Source organism: Coccidioides posadasii, chromosome 4, assembly GCF_018416015.2.
Source record: "Coccidioides posadasii str. Silveira chromosome 4, complete sequence".
NCBI classification, from domain to species: Eukaryota; Fungi; Ascomycota; class Eurotiomycetes; order Onygenales; family Onygenaceae; genus Coccidioides; species Coccidioides posadasii.
The window spans coordinates 2572963-2597769 of record NC_089410.1 but is presented as its reverse complement, the minus strand read 5'-3'; the positions used below and the strand labels follow the sequence as shown (position 1 = coordinate 2597769).

Below are 24807 nucleotides of genomic sequence, written 5' to 3'. Positions count from 1 at the left end.
AAACCTTCCAACCCACCCTTGCAGGATTCTCTTCTGTGAATTTATAATCAATGTGCTGAGTTCAATGGTATAAATCCTAAGATAGACCGCTCTGAGAGCCCGGTGTGAAGGTGGCATCCTTTTATTCGATCAACTGACTGAACTTTTGAAAAGTCGTTCTAAGTTTCAAGCATCATCGAAATGGCGTCCCCCGTGACTGTTTTGGAGAACCCAATTCCAAAGAGTGGTCAACACCTTTTGTTCTTCCTTACCAGCAAACAGCAGCTGGCATTGGAACAGCGTCCCATTGAAAGTTCTTTAGGCTATTCAGCTTATGTTGATCATGGAGTGTCTCAAGGTGTCATTGTCAACCCCTCTAGTATTGCAGCTGCGATGCGTTCTAGCTTGGTACGTTTGAAGACAACCTACATTTCACTGTTTGACTAACCGCCGGGGATAGATTACTGTGTACGGTATCACCAAGCCAGGCACCGACAAGCAGTACATTTCTGTTATAAGCCCCACCTACAATCTCATCGCCAACCGCCAGAACCAGCCAATAGAGACCACGCAGAAGGCACTGGCCGCGTGTTCTGACAATGACCGTAACAATTGGGTCTACTACCTGAATCTGCCACAGTATGCCGCCCGTCTTTTGGGCTAACGGCCTTTAAGCTAACCAAAGCTACAGAGGAACAGCTCAGTATGCGATTTACGAATTGAATATCCAGGATTCGACTTCTGCTCCCACGGTGTATAGCGGTCCGACTCCGAGTGGGAACTCAAACCTTGCGGCAGTGTACTTTTCCCCGAACAAAGACAGATTCATCATATTCTCGAACACTGACACACGCCATTACCTATACTGGGTTAATTCCACCCTTCAGAGTGGTGAGTAATCCTACGCTATCGTTATACTTTATATAATTGGTATAAGCTGATAGTACCCCACAGCAAACCGAATTGCGGGCACTGGTAGCGTTATGAGTGCCAGCCCACTGGCCGCGACTACAATAACGAACGTGCAGACGAGGTCTATGACTATCTTTTTGTACTACATGGACGTCAACACCCTCCTTAACCGAATTGTCGGAAAGGTCACAGACAACGAAGTTCATTGGTATGCAAACCAGGTCGTTGAAGGCGCTCCCCCGATGAAGGTGGACACGCTATTGACGGGCGTGGTTGTTGAGGAAAAATGGAACTGCTTGTATTACATCCCAGATGGAGACACGGAGTTCAGGGCGTTTAACGATACCATCCGTGACAGCTTTTTTGATGAGCCGAGAGAGGGATAGGCTCTCAGCGCACGCTCAACGCTCCTCCTTCAGGATGTTTTGATGTGATGTCAATTCAATTCGTTAACTTAGTTGTTAGTCACTCTTTTAGTCGAGCTGATATTTCGGAGAAGATGGATATTATTAGCTGTTTAATCCACCCCGGTGCCAAATCCTGCATGTAGAAATCTATCCTCCCTGGAACTAGATAACCGGGATACCTATCCAAGGTAGAATCTTAGCCCAACTCAAGTACGCCGGGTAATCAATGGGTCTTGAAATCGTAAGGCTATACTCAGTACGGAGTATCCAATAATGCTTTTACTTGCCGCTGTAATTACGCCTCGACCTGGCGGGGCTTGCGTCAAAGATTGGTTTGGCGTCCAGGGAGATACGCTATCCGAAGCTGGGTATCAAGCTTCGTGACTATGTCCGGAGAAAATATCTAGAGTTATGGAGGCCCTGCACCCTGTCGCGGCCCGCACAGACCTTAAACAATACTTTGATCCCCGGGCTGTTGATCGTTTGATAGACGACGCTGTCTATCAAGGATGGGTAGCTCAGCACCCCGCGTCCTTTAGCAAGCCACATTACGGACGAGGGCCCTGGGGAGGGGTTTGTGCATGTATCGATACATTTGAATCTCGACTGCAAGGAATGCCAAAAAAAAAAAAAAAAAAAAGAAAAAAAAAGGAAAAATAGAGCGGCCCGTGCACAAGCAGCCACATAACTAGTTAAGCATAGGCAGAGTTGTTACATTTGTTAAACTTTGCAGATATCTCTCCGCATTCATTCCAAAAATTTTCTTTTTCGAACCTTAACTGCCCCATCTGGCTGCAAAGTGATGGGAACCCAGCCTTTGGGGGAATGTACTTGACGTCCTGAAGAACATGCAAGAGTGTCTGCCCAATCTTGCCCTCCTGCGAGGGATGCAACCCTCTGCGAAAGCCTAATGCATCATCACGAAGATCCTCTTGGCTTTCTCCGGCGGACATTGGAGTGATGACCAAGTGGAAGTTAACACTCTTCCTACTGCATAGTGTTTGCATAAATATGCGTGCTTCTGAATGTGACATCAATGCATGTTGGATGGGATCATCCAAAGTGATGATGTTATCAAGTCGTGTTTTAAACTGTACGTTTTGCGGGTTCGACTCGGTCGGATGAGCAAGGAAGACGAGGAAACCGGGGGAACTGCAACCGTAGTGGGTAGACGACGAGGAAGAAAGCCGGAGACCCGGCCGGAAGACTATGAATAAAGGATATGTGAGAAAAACCTGCAGTCTACCTGGCTGCACCATTAAGCTTTTGAGCAGCGAGGGAAAGACACGCGCATAGCTACGCATGTGTATGCTGCATTTAGTTCAGCCATTGAGAATTTGTATGGAGATTCAGTATATCTAGCCTGTAAATAGAAATCGGCCTGCCGTTGCTTTCTATTACCCAATTGCCTTTATCTCACTGGCATAATATTGATATTATGCAACTTTCTGACTGCGTCGCCAGAAGAGGGTAAATCATAATACGTTTGCAACCTCATATTTCGGACGTGACATTTTCCTCAGTCAGAGAAGGATGGCAGAGCAGCCCCAAAACCTAACAATACCCTTGAAATTGGACGCATTCGTCTTTAACAGAAGTGTTTGCGATGGCAATGAGGACGATGCGAAAATTGCACCTATCACCCAGCCCAACTACACCTTCCTGCAGCTCAGTGATACCCTCATCCAGCCAGACATTCTGGATCATGTGGATCTTCACAATGCCATTCCAGCGGAGTCCAACCCACGACTGATGGACTTGGGTCAGGGAACGGTGCGATCAAATCGCGTTGGAGTCTATTTGCACTGGATCCTTCCACGATTCTACAGAACTGGTGCAGCAGCTAGTCCCTCTGGAGCTCCTGGTCATACCCAACGACGACAACAGAAGGGACTCAGGGCGTCAGGGGCAGAGAATCCAGCGAATGACTACTCAGCACCCGAGTTCCCAGCATTGCCAAACCGGTGGTTGGTGATTCGGACACTGGACCCTAATGCCCCAACGACAGCTCCAAAGGGAGCTGAGATCGATCCGGTAGAGGCATGGGTGATTGAGAGCGATCGACTGCGCTCAATCGACGACGAAGCTCTCAGCAATGCAGATCTCCAAGTTGATATCTCGCCATATATTACCTCGAACAAAGAGAGCATTGGAAATATACACCTTAAAAAACAAGCAGAAGCATTCATCGGGTACAAGCAGCGTGCAAATGAGTGGAGCGAGGACCACAGCAAGGCTCGAGTGGACTTGACGGCTGTGAGCAGCTCCAACCAACTGTTTGTGGACTACCAGCCTCACTGTAGCAATGTGTTTTCAACGGTCGATACCTTTGCATGCAAGATCAACGGCGCCGACAGCCATCTCACCCAAGCTGTTGCGAGCTACTATGTTATCGGATGGCATTCTGAAGCGGCCGACGGGCCATTTGGGAAAATGGACCCGAGTTCGCATTTGACACGCCGCGGCCGCATGGATGCTCTGTCAATGGCAATGAAAGGCGAAAAGGAGCTCCCAGAGGAAATAAAAAAATGGCTCGGTTCCGAAGACCCAGCGCAGATTCTGTGCCACGGCGCGATGTATGATGTAGAGTGGAACGCATCCACACTGCCACCCAAAGTGCCGGCGAACGACGCCTCGCAGACACTCACTGATTCCATGTCTGTCGCCGTGGGGACGACACCAATAGACTCGTTGCTTGCGTACATAGAAAGCCATAAGACGGAAGGGCTGGAGCAGGACCTGCGCCTGATCGCGCCCCTTCTGCGCGCCCAGGATGAAGGAGTCGACGCTCACCGCGCTGCCACCGATGAGGTCCTGAACTGGAACTTTGCACGAGAGTCGGGCGGCCAATATTGGCTGTTCCAGAGTCCAGACGACAAACCGGCAGTGAAGCCCAGCGACACGGAGGCGGCATACCTGGAGCAGCTGAACCGGGCGCAGCGGATGCTGGATGGCACCTCTCGACAAGTCATGCAGCTGCAGTGGCAGATGTTCTCGTACTGGTGGCAGCTCGCGAGCTCCCCGGAGGCGTCGCCCCCACCGATGCCGGTCGAGCCGCTGACTAACCGCATCAACACGTTGACCGGCCTGGCGCGGACCCTGCAGACGTTCATCGACAGCCTCTCGCGCGACACCAGCAAGTTCTCGCGTCTGCCCCAGAGCGGCGTGCTGCGGGAGTTCAGCCAGCCGCGCGACCCGACACTACTGGTCGCTGGAATCAGTGCTGGCTGGCCGGACGACTATCTCGACCGCCTGGAAGTCCGCTTGGATACGCAGCTGGTGGGGGCAACACCCTCCTTCAACGCGTCCCCGTTCTGCATCGACCGACTGCCGGAACCACTTCAGAAAACCGCTCAGGCCCTGGTTGAAGAGTTTGTGGCTCTCAGAGTTGGAGAAGTCACTCCTCCCAAGTACCATTATGTTCCTCTTTACCACGACCACGGCAAGCATGGGCTGGCCACTGATCCTCTCCGAGACCAATGGGGCAAAACCCAACCTTGGGCCCCGCTCTTCCTCGAATGGCAGGCCGACTACTTTCACATTCCATGGAAGGATTGGGACCTCATCCAGGAACAAAAGGGCCAGCTGGATCCGCATTGGAGGTTCGGGATTACTCCTGGTACAGATCTCGCGAAAGAGCAAATCAAAGACATCAGGTCTCTCTCAGGGCGAATCCTACTCCTTCCGCAGCCGAGCTTCTCGCTCCAGGCCGCGATCGACCAACTGTTCAACAGCATCGATCCAGAGGTTTTGAAGAAATACTTGCCCACCAAGGAGCAGCGTGATAATGTCCTCTACAATACATACAAGCTTCCGTTCCTCTCCGCACCCCTGGATGGCTTCACTGACCATCTCCTCACTCTATCGCATGGCACACACATTAAGCCCAATGCCAGATATCCTGGAGAGGGCGTCCAACCTATTGCGGATGCGTACAAGGGCCCTTTTCACAATAATGAACTGAAGCTGATTGGCATTCATTCCGAGATGACCCCTTACGCCTCTCTTGTACGATTCACCGCGGAGCAAGCGTTGATGACTACGGCCGTCTCACACGACGATCCTAGCCCCGTCCCGTTCAAGCCGGTAACACACGGACAATTCCGCTTCAAGAAACTGAACATTATCGACAAGTTTGGTCAGGCAATCAACGCCATTGACCCTCGTTACGGCTACGAAGACCGCGAGGCCGTTTATCCGCATATCAGCGAGTATTTTGCTCCTCAGCTCCTTCCAGATGGTCAGCCCAACGTTGTCCGTCAACCGGTTGAAAAAGGCTACTGTGAATTTGCCCAAGTTCCTCCCGGAATAAATCAACATGCCCGTCTGAACTCCGCTTTCATGATCCATGATACTCGATCCGACACCCACCCTACGGACTATTCCTACTGGAGACCGGTGACAGAGTGGGAAAACCCCATCTGGGGTTGGATAGTTCTCAACTATGTTGACTACGGCATTCAAGTTTTCCTACCCGACGGCACGTTCTATCGTGAGGTCCGCATCGCTTCTCCAACTGCGCCGCAGCACACTTCCACCAGCGCTAAATGGCTGCCATTCAACCCGCCAGCGACATCTCCTGACACGGGCCAGCTTGATCAGCTCTTAAACAAACTGGCGGACCCCGATCCAACTTATTTGCTTGCCTTCTTAGACATGGCAAACAAATCACTCGAGTCCAGTTCATCGGTCCCAAGCGCCTATGCCACGTTCATGAATTCACTTGTAGGCCGGCCGTTGGCGCTGGTCAACGCTGGCTGGTCTCTTGAATTAGCTACTGATGCCAAATCTAATCAGTCTACCCTCGATCCCCGTCCGCCAAAGTTGGGACTTATGGGTGGACAAGATATCTACCAATTCCCAGTCAAGCTGGGGGATGAGAACCGAGCAAGTGATGGCTTGGTCGGCTACTTCAAGACTAAGTCTAGACTTAAGGCAGGCGATGAGCTTGACCTAAGCAAAATTTTTACTTACTACACTGGCGACAATCCCACTGGTCCATTAGAGGAGATTTCCACCACGAATTTCCCTGATTTCCAGGCTTTCTGGCTAAAGCCAGATTCCTACATTGAACGCGGCAATGATGCCCAGCAAGGGGCACAGGAATTCTTCCGAGATTGGAATCGTGCCTTCCAAGTTTTTGGAATGATAATTGATCCTTTTGTGCCTGTGACGGCTTACAGCAGCATGTTACCCATGAACAACCTGCGCCTCCCGCCTTGGACGTGGCAAAAAGCATTTGAGAAAATGACGGCCTTCTTCCATATGGGACCCACTATCGTGAGTGATGACGTGCAACAATACTATCACCCAGACAAGGCTCTCTCGGCGGATTACAAGTTGTACCCACCCAGCAGTGACCAGACGATAGAAGGTAGTGCGGTGGGTATCCCTTCCCTCCAGTCGGGCAGTTGGGCGTGGCTTCAGCCATTCATAAATGCAACTTCGGATAATCCGGAGTACATGGCATTGGGCTTGGGGAAAGTGGACAGCAGGCCCAAATACCAAAAAGGTCCGTATACAGCAATTGAGGGGTATTTACAGCTGAAAGCGCCGATTATTAGGCCTGAAGATGCAGCTTCTGGCAGTGCTGGACCAGGATAAACAAAGCGGGAAGGGGGATGGAGGCTGAGGTATAGGTACTTCATGAAGGACTTACGCGGGTTCGGAGGGACCAATTTGGAACGGCAGGGCGGATTGTGTGTCTCGGTGTATTACACCCATTCGATGACGCAATGGGTTTTTTTCAATGTTAACTTCAATAGTAGCTTGCTTGAAAGAATTTCCATGATGATGCACACACAATCATAACCCTGCAGGTGGTCAGTGCGTCAGTCAAAACTGGAACATTTCGTCGTCCCTGCCAACCAGTGACAGGATGCACGGAAGATCCCTGCCTGCATGGACTCATGGAGTGAAGAATCAGAATGCAAAGCTTACAGGCTCTTGATGCATATGTTGTATATGCATGTGCGGGCTGGGAAAGTGCATGTATTCTGCATGTACGGAGTACTGTACTCCGTACTCTGTACATATACATACTACGATCATCGCATTTTTAAGTTCTGCACGTACTTATGCACCTCTCTGTTGAAACTTAACCATGCATGCTGACGAATGAAGTCTAGATGGGACGTCCAGCCCAGCCCAATTCCTTTTTTCTTGTTCGGTTGAGATGAACCCACATAGTTATAACATACACGAGACAGTGGGGTGCCTTGTTCATGTCCTTGCGGCAGAGATGTAAGAGCTGGCGTTTTTCAGCCTGAATTTCAATTGTCACCCAACCGATCAATTCCTTTCCCCGTCAAGAAATACTCCCTCTAGAGTGCAGGGAATACCGGGTCAGAGAAGCATGCTCACCACAGCGTCGAGTTGCCACGAAGCGGATGGAAATGCATTGCGTGCCATCTGATGTGCTTTGCTACCTGTCAAATGTTAGGGGGAAGAAGGTTACCTATCATTTTTGGCTAGTTAACTCTACAAACACTCCGCAAGTATCCTGCTTAAACCTCTTTAGAATTATATGAAAAAAAAGTCGCCCTATACTGAAGGTATGTGAGCCGTGTTGTCTATCCGAAGATCCGGCAGTCGCTTGCTGAATCATTGCGCGCTCGCAGTCTCATGAGAGCATTAAGGGAGCGACACTGTCACATCATTTAATGAGAATCATTTTTTTACGTCCGAATATCAGAAATGAGCCAAGTTACAAGAGCGAGGGCGGCGCCAACGGCAACAAGTAGCTGGAAATTGAAAGCCACTTTGAGAGGAGTATATGGATCTCTTCTCTACGAATTCTTTGATTCATCTTCCAAGGATGGGGTGGTTTCGCTGTTGGATGAGATCAAGGTGGAGAGCCTTACCGTTACATACACCTACGAGGGTAAAGATGCCTCCAAATTCGTGATCGATGGGACGTTATTTCTAGGCTCCTTGCCGCTCCAGTTGAACTTTGAGCATACGAAATCAGAATGGCAATTCAAAGCCAATCTTTCTCTGGATATAGATCCTCCCGAAACGACTATTCAGGAGATAGCAACACATATTTTTGGGCCGGAGCTTGACCTACCCGATTTTGTTGGAGATATCAAGATAACACCGCCAAAGGACAAGGATGCTGTTGGATTGGAAATCATCTCACAAGACTCTACTGAGAATCCTGAGAAGAAGGATCTTCTTTTTGTTGCGTGGCTTGACTTCTCGGGATTCTCTTTCCAAGCAGTTCAATTCCAGGCCGCTGGTCCCAGTAGTGGGCCGAAACCGGCCGCTCAGAGGGCTTTCCTTATTGCAGTTAACCCGCTCGCCATGGTCAAGGACATCCCGCTCGTTGGGGATTTGCCTCAGCCGTTTGACCAGATGCTGTTCGTTTATGTCCAGGGTCAGAAAAAGGGGGGCGATGTGGGTGCCGGCCTTAACCATAAGGACATGACGTCGATCAACGCACTGCTAGCCGGACAGAGAGCACCGTTGCCTTATAAAATCACCAAAAAGAAGTACAACGATACGGATATTGTACTCCCATCCGGGTCGCACTTTATGCTCCTACGAAAGAGTCCCAAGGGCGCAGCAACAGTCGTGTTGGATTACGTCTTTGGCAAACCTAAAGGCTCACAGAGCTACCAAGCCATTATTACTCAGTATTCCACCGCTCTTGTAGCAGAAGAAACCAGCAACCCAGGTTCATCCAAGGCGCCGTACGAAAAGTCCATTGGCCCTCTCAGCATTCGCAACATGGGCCTGAAATTTGCCACTGGCTCACCACCCACCCTTTCCATCCTCATGGATGCGTCCGTTGTCGTGGGCCCGATTGGTGTCGGCCTTCTCGGCTTTGGTCTCGTTATTCCCATAAAGAAAGGTACTACGCTTCACAACCTTCCTGTGCCCACATTCGCTATTGCTGGACTTGCGGTCTCCTTTGACCGCTCGCCGGTTATTCTCTCTGGCATGTTCGAGCACCTTGTCACAAAAGAATCAGATACCTACCAAGGCGCGGCGACGATTAGCTTCACACCATATCTTTTCCAAGCAGCCGGATTTTATGGGGAGATCGGCGTTAAACCGAATGTGTTTGAATCAAGCTTTGTGTACTTTATGTTAAATGGCCCATTGGCTACCCTGGAATTTGCAGAAATCAAGGGAGTGACAGGAGGTTTCGGATATAATACATTCCTAAAATTCCCGGACGCAAAGAATGTCACTCAGTTCCCGATGATAAATGTGCCCCAGACGCAAGATCCAAAGGATGCTCTGAGCTCCCTCATTAGCAGCGGATGGTTCTTCCCTCAGAAAGGTTCCTTCTGGGTTGCAGCTGGCCTCACGGTTCTTGCGTTTGAGGTGCTGCAAGTGCAGGCAGTGGTGGTCATTGAATGGAACCCAAGTATTAAACTTGGGCTTTTCGGGGTGGCTACCGCAGATATGCCGCCGGGTGCCCCAGACGCAAGAAAATTCGTACACGTCCAGTTGGGTATCGTCGCAGCAGTGGATTTCAACGCTGGCACGCTCAAAATCGAGGGTCAGCTCACGCCGTCTTCCTATGTTCTCGACCCCAGCTGTCACCTTGAAGGCGGCTTTGGGTTCTATACATGGTTTTCCAATAGTGAGTCATCGGCTGCCGGGGACTTTGTCTTCACAATTGGCGGATACCACCGATCGTTCAAGCCTCCAGCACAATATCCAACTCCACCTCGATTAGCGATCAGTTGGTCCTATGATTCGGCTATTAGTATCAGAGGGGAGGCTTATTTCGCCATAACGCCGAAAGCGTGCATGGGTGGTGGACGTTTAGATGCCTCCCTCACACTTGGGCCTCTGTACGCCTTCTTCGATGCCTACGCGGACTTTCTCATAAATTACAAGCCATTCCACTTCACGGCCGAAGGTGGACTCAGTGTTGGTGTCAGATTTACACTTGATCTTTGGATTTGTACCATACATATTGGTGTGGAGATCTCAGCAACGCTGTATCTTCAGGGTCCTCCAATCGCCGGAAGGGTGCATGTGAATTTCTGGGTGTTTGGCTTCGACATTGACTTTGGACACTTAGAAGGCCCACCCGATCCTATATTGTCGTGGCAGAAGTTTTATGAGATGGTCTTGCAGGCTGACCTGTCAAAGGGATCACAGAGCTTGCTGAGTGGGCCGGCAGACAGTCTTGCTACGGCCCCCTTGCCACCTCCTCATGTCTTTTCCTGCAATAGAGGCTTGATTCCCTCTGGTAAACAAAAATCCAATCCAAACGATGAGTGCTGGAACGTCCGCGGTGCTGTATTCCAGTTCACGATCGGATGCAAGGTTGCGATTGACCATGCTACTATTATCACCGGTCAGCTCGACTCGAGTGATCCGCTCCCGCCATTGGAGGTAAATGGCAACGGGCAGCCCATTTTTGCAAGACCGATGCATTTGATCAGCGCTCTATCCAGCAAGCTAAAGGTGACGATCACTCCGGTGCCACCAAAAGTGGCCCTCTTTACCGAAGGAACTCAACCAAAAGTTCCACGGTGGGATACAGCGCAAATGGTGATCAAATCTGTCCCGACTGCGCTCTGGGGCAAATGTAAGTTACTACTTTATACTTCTCTTTCTCACTTTCTGTCCAAAGTATCACGAGCGTGTCCACTAATGGATTTTGTCCGCAGATGATTCCAAATTGGACCCTAGCAGCTCCTCCAACTCCGATCCCAACCATCTCCCTGATCTTCTCAGCGGGGACAAATCCACCATTCCACTACCAATGGCCATTCAGATCTCCTCACCGAAGCCCGTCCTTTCATCAGACCTGATCCCAGCATTCCAGTATAAAACGTTCTTCACCGAAACTGTGAGCAAGGTACCTTTCCCCACGATTCCCGCTGCCAACCCTGCCTGGTACCCAACGCCAGAGGCGCCACCTGAAAAGCAATGGGACACGGTGAGAACTCTCTGGAGCGGAACACCCAAGCTAGGACCAGGCGCCGCAGAAAACGCGGTGAAGTTGTGGGCAAACCTGAGCCTCACGCAGTGGGATCTGACGTCAGTGGGTGCTGTGACTGGGAAGGCCCCAGCAAAACTCTTAGTGAAGGAAACTTTTGAAACACTTTTCCTGGAAGCCCCGAGGGTGGGAGTTGCGGCCGCAGCTTGAACGGCGAGGAGAAGGGGATTCTCCAGCCTCCATTTATAAAGTATTGGACATGGAGCTACTGTGATATATAGCACGGCAATTTGATGATTTAAAAAGACAATCACTGCTCCGTACATGTTGTAGGATAGCCTACATTAAAATTATCGATATTCTCGGGATCCAAAGTACTAATTATTCCGTTCGCAACTATCCGCTTGTAAGTGCCTACACTCATACTAGAATAGTTCCCAGTAGCCACCACAGATGATGCGATAATTATACTGAAATTCGAACCGGCTTGCAGCACACAAAAAGATGACTTCATCAGAACATCAATCTTTGGTAATTCTAACATAAAGTTCTCGAATCTCCATAACTACAAAACACGCTCATTAATGACCCCTGATAATCAATCCACAACCGCCAGCCGATGATTCAGCATAAGACTGATACTTACATAAAACCGCAGTCCCATCAAGTGCTTAACTCTCTTCTTTCTTCCTTCATTATACATACTCTCATCATTAACCAGGTAAGCATTGATTTTATTTCCCTTTTCCACCCCTTCCTCGCATTACGTGTGTGTTTCTGATGTTTCTCCTTCATTCGCCGCTTTTGGACCGATCTATATTCACTACAGAGAGGTCAGCTCCTCTACACACCTCTCGGTAAGAGAATCTAGGTTTGCGTCCAGAAGCTCTAAGCCCTGTTCAGAACATATCTTTCTTCATCATTAGAACTAACGTTTCTAGAATCATAACAAGTCTCATCATCACAAGCAAAGCACGGGTTTTCCGTACCTCTAGATCTCTAGGAGAAGAATATCTCTGTTCCACTGGGGGTTGTATTGAGGGGATGATTGTATAGCTTAGGAGAGAATGATGAATTAATACCAAAGTTAGCCCTCCTTCAAATTTCCTATTGAGAATGTTGAAGGTGAGTTGGTTCTTCTGACTCTTTTAGCTTACCTGCTTATGCTACTCTTGGATTTGTTATACAGCTGGCGTGAGAAATGAATGTGACTGACCAACATGCCACAGCTCCAATGTGGTGACGAAATCATGTGGATCTATTGGAAGAAAGGGGACGATTGCCAGACGTGATAAGCACTTGATCTGAAAAGAAAAAGGGCAACGAATCTCCAGGTGGCGGCAGCCGGGGAACTGTCTGTAAGTTCGTTCGATGCAGTCGATGGAAGGTACAGGCCTCGAAAATTGACTGCAGCGTTTAGCCGCAAAGAATAGCAGGAAGAACGGCAGTAGAAGCTGCTTCCCGGTCTCCGCTGCGATCTATTTAATGGGGAAGTACTGGTACGTTACCCTTTCTACGCTATTCAACTGCAGACTCCTCCTGTTATACACACTCTCAAGGGACTTCTAGGCACAACCGGCTGGCTTTTAGCGCCTATATGGAAAAGGCTTAGTTAAGGTTGAGAAATCGGTTCTTCTTTATTACAGCTTGTGAGTTAGGGCAAAGGTTTCTCTCCGCATCCCGAGGCAGCCGACGCGAACCGTGCGCCCACTTTCAGGGGCAGTTGCTTGCACTTGACCAGTTATTTAGCATGTTTTGCATGCATCGTGCTCTCTAGATTCGCCGGTTGGACACGCTTTGTGCCTGCCACTCAGCTTTTTGTCTTGAGGATTGAGACGAAACGCTTTTCCTCTACGGAGCAGCTTGTCTGCTGAATAGCAAGCAGATGGAAGGTATATTGCCGTTTCCCCGGTCAGCTTGTTGACTTGAATGGAGAGTCGGAAAGAGCATTCTGAGGCTTGGTTCTATACAAACTCTTCTGCTTTGCCTCCAAGTTTCCCTGCTTGTGAAGGTCTTAATTGGGAAAATACTCTCCTATCCTCCTCCGTACAGCTTTGCAGCAACGGAGCAGAAACCGCCTCCAAAACTGATCCCATTCCACCTTTCTAGGTTATCCTTTTGGCTACCACGTTTAGGGTGATAATGAGGGCATCGATACCGCCATTAGATGAATCCATTCGCGAACGGGCATCGATCTTTATTCTGCAGGAATTTTGATGGTATCATAAAGCCAAAGCATTGGACAGTGAGTTCCATAATTGTGAACGCCCGCGGCCTATTTAATCAGACTTTCTAGTGAAAGTATCCCTATTATACAAAAGGTCGTTTCAACCTTTTTACCTCAGTCTACTCCGTACGGAGTACGGAGGTGTGTCTCAGAAGTCTTTACTCACGCTAGTAATTATAGCTGTATCAAAAGTACAATACCCCCCAACCAAATAACTACGGACCTACATGTACCTTCTGATTTCAAAACAATCGCCAGCTTGAATCTCATCTCAATTATAATTTCCAATGCCTGAAAATAATCAGTTTCATCCAATTGCTATTCGCATCCAAGCTCTAGCTTTAGTCTCTTGGGGAATACCAGTCAACAAAGTCTCTACTGCTCTAGGAATTCCTGCTAGAACCCTCTGTGCGATTGAAAAACAAGCCAAAGACCGCGGCTATAAGCCTCAAGAGAACCAGCAAATTGATATTTCATTTGTTGAAGATGCAAAGTGAGTCAGGATGTCCTAAAGAGATAGATTCCAGTAAAGAATCTGAGATATTGGATTTGATTCACAAGGATAGAGCTGGCCAAGAGAAATCCACTGAGATTCTTGCCTTTGAATCTGGTATATCCCACTCAAGTGTTTGGCGAATTCTGCAGTGTTATGGCTTTATTAATGTCAAACCTACTTGGAAACCTGGTCTAACTGAGTCTATAAGAGAGAAAAGACTGAAATTTGCTATTGTTCATAAGGATTGGACTCTAGATGACTGGAAGAATGTTATCTGGAGCCTGCTTGGATGTGGATGAAAAGGCATACAACTTCTCATGGAGCTCCACACAAAACCAAGACTGCAAAGGAAGTTTGGCTGCAAGACTGGAATGAGCTTTTGCAAGAGAAGATTCAACAGTGGATTGAGTGAATTCCACATCATATTCAAGAGATTATACGGCTTGAGGGAGGGAATGAGTATAGAGAGGGTGGTTATAAGGGTCCTTGAGAGTATAAAGGGCAGCATTTAAAGGGAAAGATCTCAAAACAGCAGGATCTAGGAAGGGAGTGCTTAGCTAGTAGATTAGAAGCTGCAGAGACTCTAGCAGCTTTACATCTTGGAGATATGAATACTTGGGAGGATGTACAAGAGGAGGAACGAATCCATGATCTAAGGTACAGATTGATCCATACTAATTTGGTGGGGTTCAATGTATTTCTGGTACTAGCCTAATTACTAGCGCGGCAAAGACTTTTGAGACGCACCTCCGTACATAAGGTGTTTTTACAGGGCAATTGTTTTTCGCCAAGCTACCATCTCGTATTTAACGACTTGGAGCTATAGTGCTGAGGAGACATATAACTGATTTGAGTGTCTAACGCCAGATGAAGATAATTCTTGACATCCCACCGACCCTCTGGTCTTGGCTAGAGAATGCCTTGTATGGTTTCTGTACTCAGACTACTCCGTATAACTAACTGAATAACACTTAGTAGTTTATTGCTTCTTCCAAACCTTATTTTGGCTAATATGTAGGCATAAGAGGTCCAACAACACAGTCAACACGGATCCCGTGGATCTTCATGGGATCTATTAACAAAGAAACAATGTCATTCTACGCCTGTCGTCTATATACGAAAACTTTGAAACTTCGGGTGTAACTGGATAGTACATCAACCCTAAGGACTTAACAATTATCGGGTATAATTATGAGAAAGCGCAATGTTTTGGCACATGAGCACCGATCATCTTTAGGAGACGGTACGAAGGGTCTCTATAATATCCAAATCTAGCCAATAGCCAAACAGATATTCAATGACAGACGCTATACTCAAACGTAGGGAGATTTACGCATACGCAGCCCATCCTGCGGATACCGTTAGCATCTTGTTCATCTCAACAAACACAGAGATTTGAAAACTTACCACAATACAATACAGCCAAATTCCTCTCGTCCGTGGCCTGTTGGATCAGTTCATTAACCGTAGCAGCCACGCTCATCGTCTTGCTCAACTTCTTCGCTACAACCGTCAATGCTCGGTCCGCCTCACTTGGCTCGTTCGCTGATGCTCCGTTTCCACTCTCGTTGACTGCCTCTGCTCCTTCTGCTGCTTCTTGCATTTTCTTCATGCGGAGTGGAGACAAGGACCAGCTATACAATGGATCATATCGCAGCACGTCGAGGATAGTCATGATTCTGTAGGATTCTTGGCGTAAAGCCTCGAGGGTAAATTCGCAGCAACGACGAAAGACTCCTTCTGTCTTGCTGATCCCCATTCCGTCGACTAGATCGCGAGTAAGCCGGAATGGAACTACTTCAGGGACAGGTAAAACGCGGCCCTGCTCAAATGCTACGCCAAGATCAATATGCACCACTTCGCCAGTTTTTTCATCGAGAAGAATGTTGTGGCCGTGCCTATCACCGAGACCGAGAACATGTCCAAGAATTGATATTGCCGCCGTGCTTCGCGTATATGCCAGTCGTTTGCTAAACCAGTCATCTGGATTCTGAAATTTCTCCATGAAGAAGTATCTCATGACTGGGTGGAAGTGATTCGTAACTTGGCGGTAGACTTTTAATCGCTGCTCCAAGGACTTTGTCTGTGCATCACTGATGTGCTTTCGACAGGCATTTGGCTTCATATCTTTTGGGAAATGCTTTTGATGTGCAGGCATTAAGTATTCGTGCAATGGCAGAGTGTTTTGAACAAACTCGATGATTCCGGCATTGGCGGTAAGAGGAAGGACTTTATAAGTTCGGATTACGAGATTACGCTGTTGAGTGGCTCGATGAGATTGGAGTAAACCACTAACTTGTTCAAAAACTTGTTCCATTATCGCATCTTGACGCAAGTCGTCGTTACCAGCTTTGAACTAAACAGCAAGGTGAGAATCTACACCCTAAGATAAAGGACAGATACTTACCAGTTGCTTGTAACGTAATCCATCAGATGCAATCGCTGTCACAATCTTAGGCGCACTGACTCCAGACGCAACTGAATATTCTGGGAAGAAGTTCGTAAGGCGTGGTACTTTGCTATAATCACGATCTGCACGAAGCTCGATCTTCATAGTTGGAGGTGGAATCTTTTGTTTTGCGACATCTTGCATCAACTTTTGGCCCATGACAGAACTTCGGAGCTGTACTTTGGATCCAGTCTTGACATTTTCTTCCATTCTCTCCATCGCGAACCTTACGTAGCTAATGTTAGTGTTGTGAATTGCCACCCATGTTGCGCCTGATGCACGATCACTCTTAAGCCGCCCAACCAGCTTCCCTGCGGCATTAAATCGCGATTTAGCCATCTGATCGTTCCCGACTTTCGATTTGCTGCTCGCAAATATTTGATACATGCCGTGATACGGATGTTCCCTGCAAATCCTAAAGATGAGATCAAACAACAGTGGCTGAAAACTATCTTCAACGTCCAGTATCCGCGATGAAAGCTGATTCATCAACGGTGCAAACTTTCTGCTCGGTACTTGTGAGAGGTATTTCCCGGCTGCCCCATTGGCAATGTCGCTATTTGAGTTATCGAGCCACAAAGCACAAAATCGAAGGACATCATTTTTAAAATTGTCGCATGCCTTGAGTGAGAGCAAGTAGTTCTCGAGGCACTGTTCTAGAAAGATCTCTCGATTTTGTTTCAAGCGTTGATACTCCCGATCATCGAGGTCAAACCACTGCTTTGTTTTGGTTCGATAAATACGTAGCTGATCCCTCTCCTTTCCTGTTGCTGTATTCATCATTTGGTCCAAATCTTGGACTTCTTTCTCTTTTCGATGGCGTATTTGCTCAATCCGCTTGAAGTCTTCCAGCATATCAGGATTCTGCAATTGTTGATCGCAGAACGCGGCAAATTCATGAAAAGCAAGACCTGCTTCCTCCCCATCATGATGTCCCCTGAGCTCCTTGATAGCTGGGACTAGATAATCCTGAATGATCGCATCCGGCTTTTCTAGCCTAGCCTCAGCGATATGATGCCCCTACCCCCAGATTAGAATTCGTACTGACGAATATCAGCTGTGATCTTACCAGACTGGCTAGAATCTCTGCTCGATTCACGGAAATCGCCTCCTTTTGCGGGTCGTTTCGCTCACTAAGCTGTTGAAGCATTTTAATGGACGTAGTCATCTCTCCTTGATCCCATAGCACATTGGCCAAATCGAACGTGGCTGCAGCATCAATCTCAAGTCCCACTTTCGAGCACGGCCCAGCCAACTTTGTCAATAGCATCGCTGACTTAAGTGAGGCTTGGTGAGCATCATGCTCTCTGCTAATTCGAAGGGATTCTCGTATAGCTTTCACTTTCAAAAGTTGTGCATCTCCAGAGCTTATGCCCAACATCGCCTGTAGCTGAGGCTTTCGGCTAATAATGGAAAATACCCCTTCATGACAAGACAGGATTTGACCAATGCTTCCAAAACTAACAATCGTCAAAGACCTCTTCATAAGATAACGCACCCTCAAGTCTTACCTTTCAAATTTCAACCATGAGCTCCTGCTTAATATCCTCTCCCAGGTTTCTTGAACTTGAGTGCATGATTCGGAAGATATAATCTCGTCGACCTCAGAAAGTATACCAAGGGCTCTCATAGTGTCTTTAAGAGACGAAAGAGATTGATTCTGCTCGGATAGGCGGCTAAGCATGTCCAAGAAGCATTCATCCAAAGTCCGCATTATTTGCGCTTTTTCTTCAAAAGTGTTCAAGGCTTGCAAAGCTTTGAAAAGATTACCGGTGGGAGAAGCAGTATTCGGGATTGGTACATCCCATTGCTGAAGGTACAAAGCAGTGGAAATCATGTTGTCGAAAGCCTCTGGCCTCTTGACTCTTATCTCCGGTGAGTGAAACATGACGTTGGCGATGCCCTGAAGGCTGGTTGAATTCAAGGCTTTTACGATACCAAGGGCACTTTTTTCGTCCGTGGTTAGGTCCAATTTCATATCCGTATCGTAATTTGCGCTCTGAAAAGCAAGGTTTTTGAGTCCAGAACTCTCATAACTCAGCTTTCCAAGGACACTATCGATGGATGCTTCCTGCCGAATACCATAGAACATGTCGGGATCATCAATATTAGAATAGATACTATGAAGCAGCTCTGTTGGTTCCGCGACTTTGATAGCTGACGATCTTCGAGCGGCTAAGGCGATATGTGAAAAATGGATCTCGACGAACAAAAGAGCAGTTTTATACATTCGACATTTGGTTGCTGCGTGGGCAGCCTCCATGAAATCGATTTCAAGCCAATTATCTCTCTCGTCCATAGTCGACTCCCGAGGAAACGGCTGGTACCGAAGGTATAAAATACAGTATATTATTAACCGAACGTGTGGAAGTGTCGTTTCTTGGACTTTGTGTAACGCCTCTCGAAAAGCGGCGGAAACAGCTTGTCGAATCTTTTTATTATGATTTTCCAGAGATAGCACCTCGTGAAGAATATATGGAACTAATTGGACCGCTAGAGAAGGTATGGCGAATAGGATGGGTTGCAGTACACCAACCACAGGGTCGCCGGGTGCCTTAAGTGATAGAGCCAGGGAAAAGCTCTTAGCGAATTCAAGAACGGATACGGATGCGTTCCAGTAAATATTAGGATCAACGGAAGATTTCTCAGGCTCTTTTAGAGTCAAGTCTGGGCAGTGGTAGGGATACCAAAATAGCGCTTCTGTAAGAGACTCAGGAATGGCTTGTTCGTACCCATCAATACCCGTTGCTTTGGATGACTTTTGCATGATGAGTTGCAGAGTCCGCTCTGCCAGCCCGACCATTTGCCGATCATTCGAGAGGAGAGAATCACACAGAGCACGTATAATCAACATTTTCGAGTTGACGGAATCGTTCTTGGTAGGATCGTTGGGAAATGCCACCCGCTGCTCCCGAAGTAACAATTCGCTGACAATACCAGTAGCGGCATATGATCTCCCTAAAGCTCTAGCGACCCAAAGTCGATAACCTGAGCCAAGTGCTTTATTTTCTAATGAACTCCATAATGCAACTGTATTCGAGAAGGCAACCTGATCCTCACCCAAAATGTCATCACGGAACGTTTCCGGCCTTTGGAACTTGTGACACAGCTGTGTAAAAGCTAGATCTGAAGCTGCACTGCTCAACAGATTCCTCCCTGACACCTTACCTTGTAGCAATTCTACCATAAGTTCGCCTTCATGGGTGCCCTTGGAGGCATTACCAGCGAGGCAAATGTCCTGAGAGGATTTAATAATCTTTTTCAACGATCTTTGTTCGTCGTCTTTAAGATCGTGAGCTTGATAATCATCTAAAAATTCCGATAACCAACGATGGAAGACCTGCGCATTGGACATCGTGGCTCGAAAGTGAGTCTCCTGAGTTGTGCTTTCTGGTCGAGAAGCAAGAAAGCCCCTGAGAGAGGCCAGGGTAGAAACCGCTAGACCAGTAAGGAACGACGGACTGAAGGAGAGATACCTTCGTCCTTCATCGATTAGATACCAGAAGACGCCAATCGCATCGGCGGAGCATTGGAAATCAGTAAGAAACGGGCCTAAACAATGCAGAAGCAACTCAAGAGGGTAATTCGCGAGGACTATTGATCCAGCGATGCAAACCAAAGCTCTCAATTTGCGAATGACAGAACACGCATGGAGTGAGCCTAGAGCGGGATGTATTGATTCTATCAGCTCTCTCGCAACGAAAGAAACCAATGCTGGTGTCCACATTGTCTCAAGGTCATAACCTGTACGCCTGCAAAGAAATTCTAGCTCATCTATTAAGTATCGTGCTCGAAACGAAGGCTGCTGGCCAATTGGGAGTATTGCAGATGATGAGCTTCTCTCACAAATATTTTTCAACCGCTCCAAGGCGGGCTGGAAAAAGGGACGTTTCGCGAAGGCTCTCTCGATTTGCTCAGTCTGATCCATAGACCTAAAGATCACTGCAACGATTTCCGGGAAGTGCTTCTCCACAAGACTCAAAAACTTATCCGGTCCCAACAATTTTTTCATTCCACTTTCTGAGCCTCGTAACTTTGGATCTTGGGATGGGGGCATACTGATATCACGAGCAATGCTATAGGCTTCGGCTCGGTAGAACGACTTAGATAATAGGTCCTGAGGAGATAGTTTCAAGCACGTTGAAATCTCATCCATATCCTGTTCTTTGACACGCATGACCACCTGCGCGATGACTTCATCTTGCACGTCCACAAGTAAATCTCTAAGGCTATCATAGCCAAACACTCCAAAGGGCAGTTGCGTAAGCGACTGGGTCTCTATCCACGTATAGATAATCTGAGATGAAAAGAGTTTGAACAGCTCTCGCGCATTGACAAGACCCAGGGCCTTTGACACGTTTTGCAGGCATTCCTTCGCATACGATGTAGACGATGGCACTTGCCCCGGCGTCTCAAATATATGATATATACTCCGGCGCAGTAGCGTATGCCATTTAGATGCAAGCTTGGCAAGGATGAATAAACGCAAGGCAATTCCTTCAACCCATTCACGATCCCGGGGGAGGCTTTCTAAAATATCGTCAAAAATCGCATCGTGTTCTTTCAAAACAAATCCACCAAATATTCCCGGGATTAGATCGGAAACATGGAATTTCACTATTGAGTCGCCGTCTCGAAGAATTTTGAACAGGCTTGTTCGGGGTGAAGGCCACTGGTTTCCCCTGAGGAAGGCCGGGTTGGCATTCAGAACGTGCCTCAGCAATTCAGAAAGCCTAATCAATGCCTTAGAGGTGCCGATACCCTTTCCGATCAAGACATCAACAAACCATGTATAAATATCCGATGCAGACTCGTGAAGATCGTCGCTTTCATCAGTTGTCCAAAGCTCCGCGAGACATGTCATCAGCTTTATACACGCACATATTGAAGCTTCGCATCTTTCGAGAGCGTATGATCCGAGGCATTGCTCCCCAAAAAATTCTATCAAGGCGCACGCCTCAGACCTGCTAATATATGGTAGGGAGCTAACAAAATTAGCCAAATATGTCCATCCAACGAGAATATCGGCCTCGTCCCAAGTTTCTATGTAATTACTGATGAGACCGCTGACGTCAACCTGGTCTTCGGTAGAAATATATCCTTCAATTAGAGAAAGTTGAACTGTACTCGCTATCCGAATGGAATCAAGGTCCTCAAAAATAGGAGTCGCATCGTCCTCGCGGTTTAGCTTTGAGATAATCTCAAACTCGGCTGAAATGCTCTCTCGAGACAAAAACGGACCATCAAGGTCCATACCATCGTCTGACAAATTTGCTCCACCCCGCTCTAACTCGCGTCGACGATTTAGAAGTGGAAGCAGCTCAGGAGACATTGTACTAACTGCCTTGAAGATTATGCTTTTCCGATCAAACGGCGGTTCTAGTGACAATATCAGGGGAGCCAGGACGTCCAAGCAATATTGAAGAGATGCAGCATCCTGAGATAGATGCTCGCACAAACTCTTCCACAAGGCATCAGTCGCCCGTTTTAGAGTTTGTGAACGAAAAGACTGCGAAGAGATGGATTCAACGAACGAGTTTGTTATAACACAAAGAGATACCAACGTCTGAATGGTTTCGGCAGTAATATGACTCGACTTATCCGCAAAAAGCTGCGTCCAAGCCTGGGAAAATGAGTCAAGTCTGGTTTGCAGAAGGTCCAGGACAATAATGTCATTGGGGTTACTTCTTGTAGAGGACTGAACATCAATGATCCCATTATTAGACAATTTCGAGCATTCGAAACATTCCTGAGGGTCAATAAGCAGGAGGTACTTTAGTAAGTCGCGGTTTTGATGATAAGAAATCCACATCTGGGCTAATCGGCAAACCGGTCCGTAAAAGCTGGGAGCTAGAGAAGCGACTGTTCTGCCGGTACATGATATTAACAAATTGAGTAGGTTTAATGGCCGTGCAAACCAAGCGACCTGAGATGCATGGAGTCTATCGGTAACCGGGCCTAACGCATTATCAGCAACACTCGGTGACATTTTAAAACAAAGCATATACCAATTGCCCAAGTGGTCTTGAGCCACGCACAAATCTGTCTCGCCATCTCTTGACACTGTGCCGGGTTTGCTCTGGACCTTAAATCCATCGTAGTCGTCCAAAGACAGAGAGCAGAATCCGTGAGGGTAACGGGCCCGTTGAGGTCCACGGACGAAGCAATCGAATCAATAGTATTTACAGTGTCAACATGGTCTAATAACTGGTAGTGAAGAATGGCGCACATCAGCGTACACCCAGCACGGGTCGTTCCAGGAGACGGCAAAGTGCGACATGCTAGCTCCCATATATGGGACCAGGTCTCTCGCAGTTCATTCAAGGATGCATGCCCACAACCAGCAACACTAGGAAAATTTTGTTAGCCGGGGAATAATGCATCCTTTGAAGACAAAGTCCAACCTTGCAATAGCAATCATAGTCCAGGAAGAGACTATAGCGCTCTCGTCTAGAATACTGGCTGCGAGTTGCTGCAACAAGGAGGAAACACACTCGAGCCCAAGATCCACTTGATAAATAATAAAGGGAATCGTTTGAAGAGCACATATTCGGTTTACACCAAGGGATGATGAAGCATCTCGGAAGATATCGTCAATTCTTGAAAGTAGTTGCTGTCTCTTGTTCGATTCTTCCTCCCCGTCAGCCTCAGGGGGGTGAGACGTGAGATAGAGATCATCCACAAGTTTCGAAAGAGTTGCTATAATCGATAACGTCATCCAGTGTTGTACAGACCTGCTAACAGCGGGACGAGGGGCCATAAACTTGATGGCCATCGGAATTGGACTCGAGTCAAAAGCGAATATCAGATCATCAACCTGTAAGATCTCTTTCTCAGGCAACCGTGTATAGGTTCGGTGGATCTGTTCGACTAAGCCCTGTAGAGTATCAATATGTAGCTCCATTGGCGACGCCCAGTTGGACCTTAGGATGTCTTTCCCGAGAGTTAGGGTCATTAACATCTCATCTCTCAGTTGACTAGACTTGGAGACCCAGAAACGGCGGATCGTAGGAAGGAGACGAAAAATAGTCTCCCGAACAAGAACGATATTATCCGTTATTGACTTTGCAAGTACTACGTTTATCGAATTAAGGGCAGCATAAGGCGATCTCCCTACCACGTTTAGCGACGATAAATAATCCGTCATGCCATAAAGTAGCTTTTCAGCTACGTCGAGGATGGGTGATGTGGGGGACGACGTTAATAGCTGGATGCAAAGCTCAAGCTCCTCAGCATTACTTTTTAAATCTGCCTGGCCGTTGCGTTGAGATGCTCTGGGAGCTGCAGAACCGGCGCGGCTACCCCTGTCATCAAAACTCTCTGGGGCAAGCGGCCCGGTACGAATTGTCAACTGGCTTTCATTTCTTTCCTCGCCAACACCAATTCCTCGAAGGCAAAAGTCAACAAGGCAATGCCAGTCGTCTTTGGAGAGGTGTTCAACATGGGGTGGATACTGAAGGAGAGACCTCAAGGCCTTGATATAATCAACGCTAAGGGGATCCCACAAACCTTCACCCGGAATGGGTAGCACGTCTATAATATGGCACACGACAACGGCAACAGTTCTGGATCCCACTGTCCTCGTTGACAATTCCACAGCAGTTCGGAGGACTGAAGCACATGTTGAAAGGCGCGACGCCGCGATTGATTTCGGACCGATTTTGGTTGCCCGATTGTAAGCCAATTTTTCTTTTGAAATGAATCGGAAAAGAGCCTCGAATATTTTCTGATAACCTTTGTCATCTAATAAGTTTCTAATATCAAACACTTGTCAGTCATGTCTGCTTGAGAAAAGCAGCGCAAATGCTTACAAATTCGAAGTCCGCTTGTTTTGAAGTAGAATATGCTTCAAATCTAAAGGTTGTTAGCACAAGAGATCTTGCTTCATGCAGCCAAGATGTTTTCATACCCCCAAGGCCGTCAAGCCGCTCCCGTAGGCGGTCGGACGAAATCAGGTCAAGAGCCTGGCTAATGTTGACCTCGCCCATGTTTGGCCTGGGGCTCTCCTCAGAGTCACTGTTGCACTAGTACAGCACTGCATGTATGGAGTTGGATATTTTGGTCGTTTTGGCTCCATATTCAAGTTCAGAGACCTCTGGGACCAGTAGTGGAAGGCATCCTGTGATGCTTAAACTTATTTTTAGATGAACAGTCCAGTGAATGAAATGCAATCTAACCATCAGCATAAGGATCTAACTAATAGATATGTTCTTCGCCCAAAGCATGAAAGAACAATAACCTTGGGTGGATGACTGGCTTCAGCCTTCCCGTGCAGATTGGGAGCAGGTTGGAAAACAATATTATAACTAGTTATGGTGCTCTGTCGTTACTGAGTAAGCTCAATACACGCCAAGTAAGTTAACTAACCAGCCACTCAGCGAGCAGTGCTTCTGGTAAATTACGTTACGAGAAATATCCATCGGCTCT

At 47.6% G+C, this 24807-nt stretch overlaps 4 protein-coding genes across 4 annotated transcripts; 3 read left to right on the top strand and 1 right to left on the bottom strand.

Moving 5' to 3' along the window:
* The first annotated feature begins 50 nt into the window (after positions 1-50).
* On the top strand, positions 51-1518 carry D8B26_007693 (uncharacterized protein). The gene is made up of 4 exons (XM_003067192.2): positions 51-387; positions 440-618; positions 671-870; positions 934-1518. Exons 1-4 carry the CDS (start codon positions 181-183, stop codon positions 1275-1277), a joined length of 930 nt encoding a protein of 309 aa, XP_003067238.2. The 5' UTR covers positions 51-180; the 3' UTR covers positions 1278-1518.
* A 1261-nt stretch (positions 1519-2779) lies between these two features.
* D8B26_007692 (uncharacterized protein) lies at positions 2780-7133 on the top strand. Its single transcript, XM_003067191.2, has one exon. The coding sequence runs from the start codon at positions 2832-2834 to the stop codon at positions 6900-6902; it is 4071 nt and encodes a 1356-aa protein (XP_003067237.1). The 5' UTR covers positions 2780-2831; the 3' UTR covers positions 6903-7133.
* A 329-nt stretch (positions 7134-7462) lies between these two features.
* D8B26_007691 (uncharacterized protein) lies at positions 7463-11575 on the top strand. The gene is made up of 2 exons (XM_003067190.2): positions 7463-10854; positions 10937-11575. Exons 1-2 carry the CDS (start codon positions 7995-7997, stop codon positions 11416-11418), a joined length of 3342 nt encoding a protein of 1113 aa, XP_003067236.1. The 5' UTR covers positions 7463-7994; the 3' UTR covers positions 11419-11575.
* Positions 11576-15124: 3549 nt separating this feature from the next.
* Positions 15125-24368, bottom strand: TEL1 (Serine/threonine-protein kinase tel1; the record flags this gene model as incomplete). Its single annotated transcript, XM_066125610.1, has 9 exons — positions 15125-15280; positions 15339-16287; positions 16339-17400; positions 17450-17840; positions 17892-22338; positions 22389-22729; positions 22785-24134; positions 24192-24234; positions 24290-24368. 9 exons carry the CDS (start codon positions 24366-24368, stop codon positions 15261-15263), a joined length of 8682 nt encoding a protein of 2893 aa, XP_065981694.1. The 3' UTR covers positions 15125-15260.
* Positions 24369-24807: the final 439 nt, after the last annotated feature.

Bases quoted from the DNA above. Each gene is read 5' to 3' on its own strand.
- D8B26_007691 (XM_003067190.2), top strand. From the start codon at position 7,995: ATGAGCCAAGTTACAAGAGCGAGGGCGGCGCCAACGGCAACAAGTAGC. The intron at 10,855-10,936 runs GTAAGTTACTAC...TTTTGTCCGCAG, and splicing joins GACTGCGCTCTGGGGCAAAT to ATGATTCCAAATTGGACCCT.
- D8B26_007692 (XM_003067191.2), top strand. From the start codon at position 2,832: ATGGCAGAGCAGCCCCAAAACCTAACAATACCCTTGAAATTGGACGCA.
- D8B26_007693 (XM_003067192.2), top strand. From the start codon at position 181: ATGGCGTCCCCCGTGACTGTTTTGGAGAACCCAATTCCAAAGAGTGGT. The intron at 388-439 runs GTACGTTTGAAG...CGCCGGGGATAG, and splicing joins CTGCGATGCGTTCTAGCTTG to ATTACTGTGTACGGTATCAC. The intron at 619-670 runs GTATGCCGCCCG...CCAAAGCTACAG, and splicing joins TACTACCTGAATCTGCCACA to AGGAACAGCTCAGTATGCGA.